At 46.1% G+C, this 12,633-nt stretch overlaps 1 protein-coding gene across 2 annotated transcripts in view; it reads right to left on the bottom strand.

Annotated features, from left to right (window-relative positions):
- The window catches only part of ago2 (argonaute RISC catalytic component 2), a 133,795-nt gene extending 122,791 nt beyond the window's left edge, over nt 1-11,004 (bottom strand). For both annotated transcript variants that reach the window (XM_068031294.1, XM_068031293.1), the window contains exon 1: nt 10,742-11,004. In XM_068031294.1, the coding sequence (XP_067887395.1) occupies nt 10,742-10,763 (22 nt within the window). In that variant the 5' untranslated portion in view covers nt 10,764-11,004. The remainder of the gene's footprint in view (nt 1-10,741) is intronic.
- Between the last annotated feature and the right edge of the window lie 1,629 nt (nt 11,005-12,633).

Consider the following 12,633-nt stretch of genomic DNA (forward strand, 5'->3'; position numbering starts at 1 on the left):
AGATATGATTCCAGCCAGTGGAGGGTTTTCCCCGATTCCCATTGACCTCAGTTTTGCTAGGCTCCTTGATGCCATACTCGGTCAAATGCTGCCTTGATGTCAAGGGCAGTCACTCTCACCTCGGGTTCAGCTGTTTTGTCCATGTTTGAACCAAGGCTGTGATGAGGTCAGGAGCTGAGTGGCCCTGGTGGGACCCAAACTTAGCGTCACTGAGCAGGTTATTGCTAAGCAAGTGCCGCTTGATGGCACTGTTGATGACACCTTCCATCACTTTACTGATGATTGAGAGTAGGCTGATGGGGCGGTAATTGGCCAGGTTGGACTTGTCCTGTTTTTTTGTAAACGGGACATACCAGGGCAATTTTCCACATTGCAGGGTAGATGCCAGTGTTGCAGCTGTACTGGAACAGCTTGGCTAGGGGCGCGGCAAGTTCTGGAGCACAGGTCTTCAGTACTATTGGCGGAATAGTCAGGTCCCATAGCTTTTGCAGTATCCAGTGCCTTCAGTCGTTGCATGATATCACGCGGAGTGAATCGAATTGACTGAAGTCTGGCATCTGTGATGCTGGGGACTTCAGGAGGAGGCCGAGATGGATCATCAACTCAGCACTTCTGGCTGAAGATTGTTGCAAATGCTTCAGCCTTATCTTTCACACTGATGTGCTAGGCTCCCCCATCATTGAGGATGGGGGTATTTGTGGAGCCACCTCCTCCAGTTAGTTGTTTAATTGTCCACCACCATTTACGGCAGGATGTGGCAGGACTGCAGAGCTTAGATCTGATCCGTTGGTTTTGGGATTGCTTAGCTCTGTCTATCGCATGCTGCTTATGCAGTTTGGTATGCAAGTAGTCCTGGGTTGTAGCTTCACCAGGTTGACACCTCATTTTGAGATATGCCTGGTGCTGCTCCTGGCATGCCCTCCTGCACTCTTCATTGAACTAGTGTTGGTCTCCTGGCTTGATGGTAATGGTAGAGTGGGGGATATGCCAGGCCATGAGGTTACAGTTTGTGGTGGAGTACAATTCTGCTGCTGCTGATGGCCCACAGTGCCTCATGGATGCCCAGTTTTGCATTGCTAGATCTGTTCGAAATCTATCCCATTTAGCACGGTGATAGTGCCACACAACACGATGGACGGTATCCTCAATATGAAGGCGGGACATCGTCTCCACAAGTACTGTGTGGTGGTCATTCCTACCAATACAGTCATGGACAGAAGCATCTGCAGCAGGCAGATTGGTGAGGACGAGGTCAAGTAAGTTTTTCCCTCATGTTGGTTCCCCCACCACCTGCCGCAGACCCAGTCGAGCAGCTAAGTCCTTTATAACTCGGCCAGCTCGGTCAGTGGCGGTGCTACCGAGCCACTCTTGGTGATGGACATTGCAGTCCCCCACCCAGAGTACATTTTGTGCCCTTGCCACCCTCTGTGCTTCCTCCAAGTGGTGTTCAACATGGAGGAGTACTGAGTCATCAGCTGAGGGAGGGCAGTAGGTGGTAATCAGTAGGAGGTTACCTTGCCCATGTTTGACCTGATGCCATGAGACTTCATGCGGTCCAGAGTCAATGTTGAGGACTCCCAGGGCAACTCCCTCCCTACTGTATATCACTGTGCCACCACCTCTGCTAGGTCTGTCCTGCCGATGAGACAGGACATACCAGGGGATGGTGATGGCAGTGTCTGGGACATTGTCTGTCAGGTATGATTCCGTGAGTATGACTATGTCAAGCTGTTGCTTGACTAGTCTGTGGGACAGCTCTCCCAACTTTGGCACAAGCCTCCAGATGTTAGTAAGGAGGTCTTTGCAGTGTCGACAGGGCTGGGTTTGCTGTTGTAGTTTCCGGTGCCTAGGTCGATGCCGCTTGGTCCGGCCGGTTTCATTCCTTTTTATCGACTTTGTAGCAGTTAGATACAACTGAGTGGCTTGCTAGGCCATTTCAGAGGGCATGTAAGAGTTAACCACATTGCTGTGGGTCTGGAGTCACATGTAGGCCAGACCAGGTAAGGACAGCAGATTTCCTTCCCTAAAGGACATTGGTGAAGCAGATGGGTTTTTACAACAATCGGCAAGGCCATTAGACTAGCTTTTTTAATTCCAGATTGATTAATTAAATTCAAATTCCACCTTCTGCTGTGGTGGGATTCGAATCCATGTCCCCAGAAAAATACCCTGGGTCTCTGGGTTACTTCTTTCTTTTGGGCCTCCTTATCTCGAGAGACAATGGATACGCGCCTGGAGGTGGTCAGTGGTTTGTGAAGCAGCGCCTGGAGTGGCTATAAAGGCCAATTCTGGAGTGACAGGCTCTTCCACAGGTGCTGCAGAGAAATTTGTTTGTTGGGGCTGTTGAACAGTTGGCTCTCCCCTTGCGCCTCTGTCTTTTTTCCTGCCAACTACTAAGTCTCTTCGACTCGCCACAATTTAGCCCTGTCTTTATGGCTGCCCGCCAGCTCTGGCGAATGCTGGCAACTGACTCCCACGACTTGTGATCAATGTCACACGATTTCATGTCGCGTTTGCAGACGTCTTTATAACGGAGACATGGACGGCCGGTGGGTCTGATACCAGTGGCGAGCTCGCTGTACAATGTGTCTTTGGGGATCCTGCCATCTTCCATGCGGCTCACATGGCCAAGCCATCTCAAGCGCCGCTGACTCAGTAGTGTGTATAAGCTGGGGGTGTTGGCCGCTTCAAGGACTTCTGTGTTGGAGATATAGTCCTGCCACCTGATGCCAAGTATTCTCCGAAGGCAGCGAAGATGGAATGAATTGAGACGTCGCTCTTGGCTGGCATACGTTGTCCAGGCCTCGCTGCCGTAGAGCAAGGTACTGAGGACACAGGCCTGATACACTCGGACTTTTGTGTTCCGTGTCAGTGCGCCATTTTCCCACACTCTCTTGGCCAGTCTGGACATAGCAGTGGAAGCCTTACCCATGTGCTTGTTGATTTCTGCATCTAGAGACAGGTTACTGGTGATAGTTGAGCCTAGGTAGGTGAACTCTTGAACCACTTCCAGAGCGTGGTCGCCAATATTGATGGATGGAGCATTTCTGACATCCTGCCCCATGATGTTCGTTTTCTTGAGGCTGATGGTTAGGCCAAATTCATTGCAGGCAGACGCAAACCTGTCGATGAGACTCTGCAGGCATTCTTCAGTGTGAGATGTTAAAGCAGCATCGTCAGCAAAGAGGAGTTCTCTGATGAGGACTTTCCGTACTTTGGACTTCGCTCTTAGACGGGCAAGGTTGAACAACCTGCCCCCTGATCTTGTGTGGAGGAAAATTCCTTCTTCAGAGGATTTGAACGCATGTGAAAGCAGCAGGGAGAAGAAAATCCCAAAAAGTGTGGGTGCGAGAACACAGCCATGTTTCACACCACTCAGGATAGGAAAGGGCTCTGATGAGGAGCCACCATGTTGAATTGTGCCTTTCATATTGTCATGGAATGAGGTGATGATACTTAGTAGCTTTGGTGGACATCCGATCTTTTCTAGTAGTCTGAAGAGACCACGTCTGCTGACGAGGTCAAAGGCTTTGGTGAGATCAATGAAAGCAATGTAGAGGGGCATCTGTTGTTCACGGCATTTCTCCTGTATCTGACGAAGGGAGAACAGCATGTCAATAGTCGATCTCTCTGCACGAAAGCCACACTGTGCCTCAGGGTAGACGCGCTCGGCCAGCTTCTGGAGCCTGTTCAGAGCGACTCGAGCAAAGACTTTCCCCACTATGCTGAGCAGGGAGATTCCACGGTAGTTGTTGCAGTCACCGCGGTCACCTTTGTTTTTATAGAGGGTGATGATGTTGGCATCGCGCATGTCCTGGGGTACTGCTCCCTCGTCCCAGCACAGGCATAGCAGTTCATGTAGTGCTGAGAGTATAGCAGGCTTGGCACTCTTGATTATTTCAGGGGTAATGCTGTCCTTCCCAGGGGCTTTTCCGCTGGCTAGGGAATCAATGGCATCACTGAGTTCCGATTTGGTTGGCTGTATGTCCAGCTCATCCATGACTGGTAGAGGCTGGGCTGCATTGAGGGCAGTCTCAGTGACAGCATTCTCCCTGGAGTACAGTTCTAGGTAGTGCTCAACCCAGCAGTCCATCTGTTTGCGTTGGTCAGTGATTATGTCCCCCGATTTAGATTTGAGGGGGGTGATCTTCTTGATGGTTGGCCCAAGAGCTCTCTTCATGCCATCATACATTCCTCTGATGTTTCCGGTGTCTGAGGCCAGCTGAATATGACTGCATAGGTGTTGCCAGTAGTCGTTTGCGCAACGCCTAGCTGTTCTTTGTGCAGTACTTCTGGCTGCTTTAAGTGCTGCGGATGTTAAATCGCTGGGGGCTTTCTTGTAGTTCAAAAGTGCAATGCGCTTAGCGGCTATGACAGGTTCCAGCTCTTCATTGAGATTGAAACCAGTCTGCATTTCTCTTCGCACTTTTGCCGTAGGTGGTCAAAGCTGACTCATAGATGGCGTCTCTGATGTGGGCCCACTTGGTCTCAGCATCCCCTGTGGGAGTGTTTTGAAGGGCTGTTACAAGTGAATTTAGAAATTTTTGTAACAGCTGTGGGTGAGAAATTCTGCTCGTGTTGATGCGCGGGTGGCCCTTCTGCTTGGAATGATGCAACTTCTTTGGTCCGAGTCTAACCTTGCTGCACACCAGGGAGTGGTCGGTGTCGCAGTCCGCACTGTGGAAGCTGCGTGTGATTTGAACACTGTTTAAGGCGGCTCGCCTTGTGACAATGAGGTCTAGCTGGTGCCAACGACGTGATCTTGGGTGCCTCCATGAAACCTGGTGACAGGGTTTAGTGTGAAAGAACGAGTTGGTGATGCAGAGGTTATGATAGGTACACAACTCAAGCAGTCTCTGCCCGTTCTCATTCATCCTTCCAACGCTATAGCGCCCAAGGCAGGAGGGCCATGAGTCATGGTCGGCCCCAACCCTGGCATTAAAGTCCCCCAGCAGGAATAGGTGTTCGGTGTTGGGGATGCTGCTAATGATGTTATGGAGTTGTTCATAGAACTGGTCTTTAGCTTCAGGTGCGGAGCAGAGTGTTGGAGCATAGATGCTGAGTAGGTGTACTGGACCAGAGGTGGTGAGCAGTCGGATGGACAGTATGCGTTCCGAGCCATTTGAGGGAGGCTCTATCATGCTGAGCAAGGAGTTTCTGATGGCGAAGCCCACTCCATGCTGTCTTGGTTCTTCAGGATCCCTGCCCTGCCAGAAGAAGGTGTAGTCTTGCTCTGCTAGAGAGCCACTCGCGGGGAGGCGAGTCTCCTGAAGTGCTGCAATGTCCACATTGAATCTACTGAGCTCGTTGTTAATGATGGCGGTCTTCCGAGAATCGTTGATTTGTGTAAGGTCTTCCGACAGGCCAGGACACATAGTTCTGACGCTCCAGCTTGCAAAGCGAAGGGCTGGTACCTTCTTTCCTTTTTTCATGTTGTTTGGTGCGGTGTATCAGTCCACCTTTCGGGCAATGACCCTGAGCTCCAAGCACCCATTGAAGCAGGCAGACTGTGGCGGGACAGAACCTTATTGACCGGGGGCTGCCCGGTTTGAGGCGGGCGGTAGCTGTCCAGTGAGGTGCAATGACCTCTCCCACCGACAAAGGCAACCCGTGGCGCCCAGTTTCTACGCCAATTTATCTGGACTTATAACCCGTAACTGCTGCCTTCCGTGTTGTTTTAGTCGCTGTGAGGCAACTATGGAGTGACCTCTCCATGGCGCATGCCTGGGCAAATTTATGGAGGTTGAGAGTTGCCCAGTCGTCAAAACCCCCCTCTCGGCCTTTCTGGTGGGGTCCAAAGGAGTGCAGGCCACGACGTTTGGCACCAGTATGGCTGCAGGAACTGCAGGAAACATGCCAAAGGTGACACATGACCGCCTACGGGGTTCCGCTCCGGATTTTCTGTTAGGGTTTACTCCCTTAGCCTTGGTCTCTCCCGAGACGCCCACAAGGCAGTGGGGTTGTTGGGGCCCCTACACAGGTGTAGGATGGTGCCGGTGGGAGGAGGGGATGCAAGGGGGAGGGGTAGAGGGAGGGGGTGGGGGGGGTGCAGGGGAAGGGGGTGCGGGGTGAAGATGGTGCGCAGGGGGGGCGGGCTGGGACGGGGTTGTGAGGGGGTGAGCTGAGAGGGTGGAGCAGGGAAGGGGACGGGGGTGGGGGGGGGGTGGAAGGGGGGTAAAGGGGGGGGGGAGGGGTGGTGGAATCTGATGCAGGTAATAAGCCATTTCCTCAGTGCCCACCATCGACGTCCGGAAAGCTCATCTTGTTGTTCAAGATGGCTCCTGGGCTGGAAGCTCCCTAGGAAGCTCCCTTGCTGTTCAACTCTATCCATGGCCATCTGCTCCCATCCCTAACGTTTTCTCCCCCAATCTGCCCTCTTAAACTGTTTAAATTCCCCTGGCTCTTTAAATCAGTTCATTTTAGCCCTATCTAAAAGTTAACAGTTAGTTTAGTGTATGTTACCTGGGCCCACTGCCCTCCCCCAGCCACACCTGCTCTTTGTTTTCTCAATGAAATTGATCCGGATGAAACTGACGAGCACAGCTGCCGATACTTCAATCTCCGATCCTGCTGTCTTCACAGTCCAGAGTGTCTGCAGCCACGGCATGCGCTAAGTCCATTGAGGTGAAGAAGGAGCTGCGGGACCCGAGAGAAGTCCTGTGAAAAGGTGCCCCGAACACCCAAAACATCTGGGTTACTAGTCCAGTGATAATACCACTACGCCACCGCCTACCCAACAGAGTTGTTGGCTAATCACTGCAATCACTATCAATTAGTCTACAACAGACCCAGACGTGAGGCCAGGATAATCCAACAGTGATGGAGCATTTTGGAAGCCATTAGTCCACAGTCACCTGCTCCTCTCAGGAATTCAAGTCATGCCTAAATTACCTATATACTGTACCCCAAAATATTTTTTCAAAAGTCTTATTTGCATTAGAGTCCGTCAACACATTCTGCTTCGGCTGTACTCCATGGGGCCCGTTCCATAGATTCACCACTCCCTCAAATAATGTTGCTGCAGTTTAGTTTTCAAGTTAGTCCCTTTCATGGCAGGCCGTGTCCTCTGATTCTACTGTTCCAGACAAATGAAACAGCTTGTAATGGTCTACATTATTTAGTTCTTTTAAAATCTTAAAAACTCCAAACATATCACCTTTCAACTTTCTCTTTTCTGGCAAGAATGTGCCCAATTTACATTATCGCTCATCATAACCCAATCCCCCCATCACTTCTGCCTTCTTCTGTATCTTGAGATGTAATTACCCTATTTATATTACAGTACACAATATTCTAACTGTGCTCACCACGATTTCTAAAATGGCAGGATTACCCCACATTTTCAGCTCAATATTAACCTCATGGTACATCCCAACATCTAGCTTGCTTTATTCAATGCTACCAAACATTATCGCAATAGCTTCAATTTATCGGCAATCACAGGACCCACAGATCTCTCTCATTTTCCATAAAGAGCATGGACAACCTTTTTTTTTTTAAAAAAGAGAAGTGTGAAGCTGTGGAATTCATTTCTGGAATTAGTGACTGAAACAGAAATTATGCCAGCATTGAAGACAAATTGGATAGATGAAGGAATATGGGAAAGAGCAAGTATGACTAGGACTACATGCTTGCATGAAGGTAAGTGCGAACACGAATAACTTGTTCTACGTGTCTATAATTAGCTGAGATCTCTTTTTTTCAGTTTAAAAGTATCGCATGAATTGACTTTTGTTGAAAGTATTCCATAAACATTCTACTATGAAGTAAGTTACCACATTTTCATACTTTAAATTCGACAACAGTAAACAATCCTCCAGGCCAGCATGAAAACTTTTTGGCTACTGGATGTATCAACACTTGCATTTAAGGTTCAAAATAATTTAAATTAAATTAGAGTAAAACAATAAATGAGCAAGTCTTGTTAAAAACAAAGGTAGAGATACTAAATGAGTAGTTTAACCTCTTTTTATGGAAACTAACAGTGGAAATGAAAAGACAAGAGGCAGATCAATTAACATAGATAAGGAAATATGAACAAAAATTGGAACTCGAAACTGGAAAAGGCAACAGGCTGAGGGCTTGCATCCTATAATGTTGAGAAAGGCAGAAGAAAAGGAGCAGGGATTCTGACAACAGGTGTTTAAATAACCTTAGATGTGGAATCAGTACCACAGGACCAGAGGGCTAATGATCTAACACCAGTGTTAGAAATGGTAAAAGGATAAACTGGGCATCTATAAACCAGTCAGCTTAAGAGTCATATATAGGTAGCATGATAAGTTTCTAAAAGCCAGTGTCAATACTCACTTAGAAATACATGGGTTAATTAAGATCAGCCAGCACATACTTATTAAAGGCAGGGCAAGTCTGAGAAATGTCAGTGTTCTTTGAAATAGTAACAGAATAGAATGATGAAGGAAATTCAGTGAATATTGTGTATATAAACATACAAAGGCCTTCAATAAGATGTTACATTGATACAATTAAGGTAAGGGAATTTGACATTGTGTACAAGTTGGCTAAAGCAAAATGGGAAAGTGGTCAACATGTTTCTTGTACGAGGGGGATGCAAAAAGTGGTGTCTCCAGTGCAGAAGTTGACAGCTGCATTTGGCTACATAACTTACAATCATATAGCGTCTTTAACATAGAAAAAACAGCCCAAGGTTCTGCACAGCAGCATGGTTAGAAATAAATTTATACCATGCAAAAGAGACGACATTAGGACAGGTGACCAAAGGCTTGGTCAAAGGAATAGGTTTTAAGCAGCATATTAACAGAGGAGAAGCAAAGCAGTTTGTGGAGGGGAATCCAGATCTTAGAGGCCTAGAAGGCTTAAGGCATGGTCAGCAATAGTGGGCTGAAGGAAGTGGGGGATGCAAGAGGCCAGAGTTGGAAGAAGTGTTCTTGGAGGACTGGAGGATGTTAGAGGTAGGGAAGGGCAAGGCCCTGGAGAGAGTTGAACATGAGATTTTAAAATCATAACCGATAGCCAATGTAGGTCAGTGAGCACAGGGACGATGATGCGAGTAACAGTAGTTACTGCCTTTAAAAAGTAGTTAATGATTATGATGCTTTTGGGACATCAAGAATGTGAAAAGTGCTATACAAATGCAAGCTTTATAAAACTTGGACTCGGGTGCAGGAGGCACGATCTTGAAATTTATGGCTGACAAAAACAGGGAATGTGTTTATTTATAAGCAATTTCAGGGAAAAGGGTTGAACAACAGATTGGGCATGTGGACATCCGATGAAACTTTTAATGCAGAGAAATGTGTGGAGAGAAAATATAAACTAAATGCTAACACCTTAAAAGAACAGATATTTAGGGATTCAGATATAGAAATCTTTAAGAGGACAAATTTAGAAAGCTGTTATCAAAGAGCACTTGGAATCCTAGATTTTGTAAATGGTTAAAAGTAACCTATAGAACATAATTAAGCTATAGTTAGGATTGTATATCTAGTTTAGGACAACTCACTTTAGAAAAGGGGTTAAGGCCCACAGAAGGATTGGAGATGAGATTTACAAAGATGTTACCAAACATTTAGTTTTTGAGAAGACATTACAGAAAGTTTTTCCCAAACACAAAGTTAGGTCATCAAATAAGTGCTGAAAATTATATATGGTTTAGGTAAGGTGAATAGTGGTAAACTATTTCCAATGGTCAGTGAGTCAATAACTAATGGCCATAAATCTAAGATAATCACAAAGAATGAAGGGAGATTCAGTGAATTTTACACAGTACTTGTAAGACATGAAATGTTGTAACAGAAATAGTGGTATAAGCCAAGTCCATAATTGAACTTGAGAAGTGGATAAATATTTTAAATAACAAAACTTAAAAGGGTATAGGAGTAATTCCTTCAGACAACCCTCATTGAGGTGATTTATACCATCGCACCTGATACTGTAGTAGGATGCTAAGGTTACTGAAAATCTAAAACTTAGCAAGAAAAACTGTGCCAGACCGCTCTAGCATTATACTAGAATGCAAAAGATTAAATTTAGTGTGGATTGTTTGTGGGTTTTATTAAAGAGATTGGACGGTTCCCTCTTTAATAAAACAAATCTAACAGCAAAGTTCTCTTTTTCCAAGTGTCAAGTAGTGCAATCTTCCTTTCTTTCGCACACTCACATACAGAGCAACATTTCACACAGCCCGTAATCTTTCATTTAACGGCTTTATCAAATCACCCAATCCAGTTTACTTTCTCGAGTAACTTAATACCGAAGAGTAAACAATTGTCCACATCTCAAATCTTGCAAGTTAAAGTTAAAATACTTGGAAAGAACCATCGAGAGTTTACGTCCATTAGAAGTTGAACCTTCAGAGCACTTGATGATAACCCCACGCCACCCTCATTTACTGTATTTATGAAAACAACAGTCTCTGCTTTATGGTTATATTTAATTGAGGGGGAAGAGGGGAGAAGGAGAAACTTTCCAAATACAAAGTAAAACCACAGAACACAGGATATCAAACCATTCTTTGAAAACTCTTCCATCTACTGCAGGAAAGCTGGAGGCGAGAACGCGGCCTGACTTGTAACGCATGCCTTACACACAACCCTCCAGCCCCTAGGCGTTTGTAGTAGCCGAGTCCGAGGCTTTGGGTGAGGCCCAGTGCAGCTCGAGCCAGGGATGGGTGCAACCAGCATACGCACATTAAAACTCTTCGACCTGAAAAGCCACACATAAAGACGAAGAACATTTTACAAACCCACCAATGACTTACCGGGCTCGGCTGCGGAATACATCCTCGGTTCAATGGGAGGGAAGCAGTTAGGAGACAATATTTTTTTTCTTCCCGTGTGTGTTTATATACAATTATATTACAAACAGGAATAAAATGACGCGCATAAGTGGAAAATGGGAAGGAAAGAAGAAAAACATTAATAATTCCCGATGGGCCGACAGGTTATAGATAGAAAGAGGGACAGAAACCCCCAGTCCACCGACTGACGGGCCGCCCGCTGGGAAACGGCCCCACGCGCAGGCGCAGAATCCCGGCGTATGGCGTCCTGACGTTGACGTTGACGTTGACGTCGCCCCCCCGGGAGCTCGCGCCTCTTGCACGCGCGCCCGCCATTCGGATGAGCGGAGGGCGCCGAAGCCCGGAGGATGGGGCGGGGATTGGGAGTGGGGTGCTCCGGGCTGGCGTTCCATTCCTGCCAGCAACGTGTGAGGGTGCTATGCGTGACGCAACTGGGAAAAGAAACAAAAGAGACGTCACATTTAGAGAAGCGCCAATCGCCACCGAAGGATGTCCCCAAGGCGCATTTACAACCAATTAAGTACTTTTGAAGCGTTGTAATATAGGGAAGGCAGCAAGCTGCCACAAACAGCAATGAGATAAATGATTGGATAATTTTTTTTATCAGGGATAGGCGCCAACATGTTTCACCACGGATGTTTGACAAAATTATTGACTCAGCTACACACATGGGGGCAATTAATCTGTGTATAGAGTGTATAGCTTAGCTAATGCCATTAAAATACAGTCCGATTTAAAACACATTTAGATTAGATTAATATCATTTCTTCATATAAGTATAGTAGCGAAGCATACAAACATCAATGGAGAGCAACACAACTGTATTAGCTAGCTAGCAAGCAAAATAGTATGCAATGTTAATGTGAATTACTTGTGTTGACAGAATAGAGCTAGCTACACCATGTCACTGGGTGGTAGATGGACCTTATCGGATGACATCTGTCGATTCACACTGTCAGGAGTGCAAATTCATCCAATAAACCATGAAACTCAAGGAGAGGATTGTTATTCTGGTTATTGAGGTGAGGCAGTAGAAAAATCAGCAATAGGAAGACAGTCCATTTCTCACACTGCTGTTGTGACAAGGCAATTTAATCCGTAATGGTCAATGTTTGTGCAACTTCTCCACCTGCTTGTAATACGTGTCTGAACACAGGGCAACCAACAAAAGGACAGTGATCTCCAAATTAGGAGAATTTTATTGAAAGGGGCAGATAGTACTTCAGAAGAGTCATGTAAAGCAGAAAAGCAGAGTGGGATAGGAAGGGACAGAGAGATTAATGGTAGGCAGCCAAGACTAGTTTATTCATCTTGACAGGCTGTTAAACTAGGTCCTGGATTCTAAAATACAGAGACAACAGCATCTCTCATGGACAAAATGTCATTTGCTCACCAAAGTTAGTAACAAAATTAGATAAACACAATTACAAATAAAGAGCACCCTTCATTTCCTCCAGTAAAGCAATTCTCTTAAATTCACCTCTGTCTATATCTCAGTCTGTCACTGTCGATTCCAATTCAGCTCTGACAAAGATAATTATTAACAAAAAACTTTTCTGCAAAAGGTTGAGCAGTTGTTACTGGATGTATTATTCACTTACAAAATGCTTCGTCACATTCTGTAAGATTGCACTCCAGTCTAACCAATTTATGTCTAAGCCAAATCTCTTACCTGTTAGCAAAGGTGCACTTTTAACGTGATGTAATTATATGAGAACTTTCAAATGACCTTGGTCACTCAGGTTATTTGCCCTCATACTGGATAGTAAATGATGCACATTACCATTACTGATCTTTGACATACTTGTAAAACATTTGTCTTCCTCAAAAGTTTTTAAAACTGCAAATGCAGC

Source organism: Heterodontus francisci, chromosome 5 (genome assembly GCF_036365525.1).
Source record: "Heterodontus francisci isolate sHetFra1 chromosome 5, sHetFra1.hap1, whole genome shotgun sequence".
Classification (NCBI taxonomy): Eukaryota; Metazoa; Chordata; class Chondrichthyes; order Heterodontiformes; family Heterodontidae; genus Heterodontus; species Heterodontus francisci.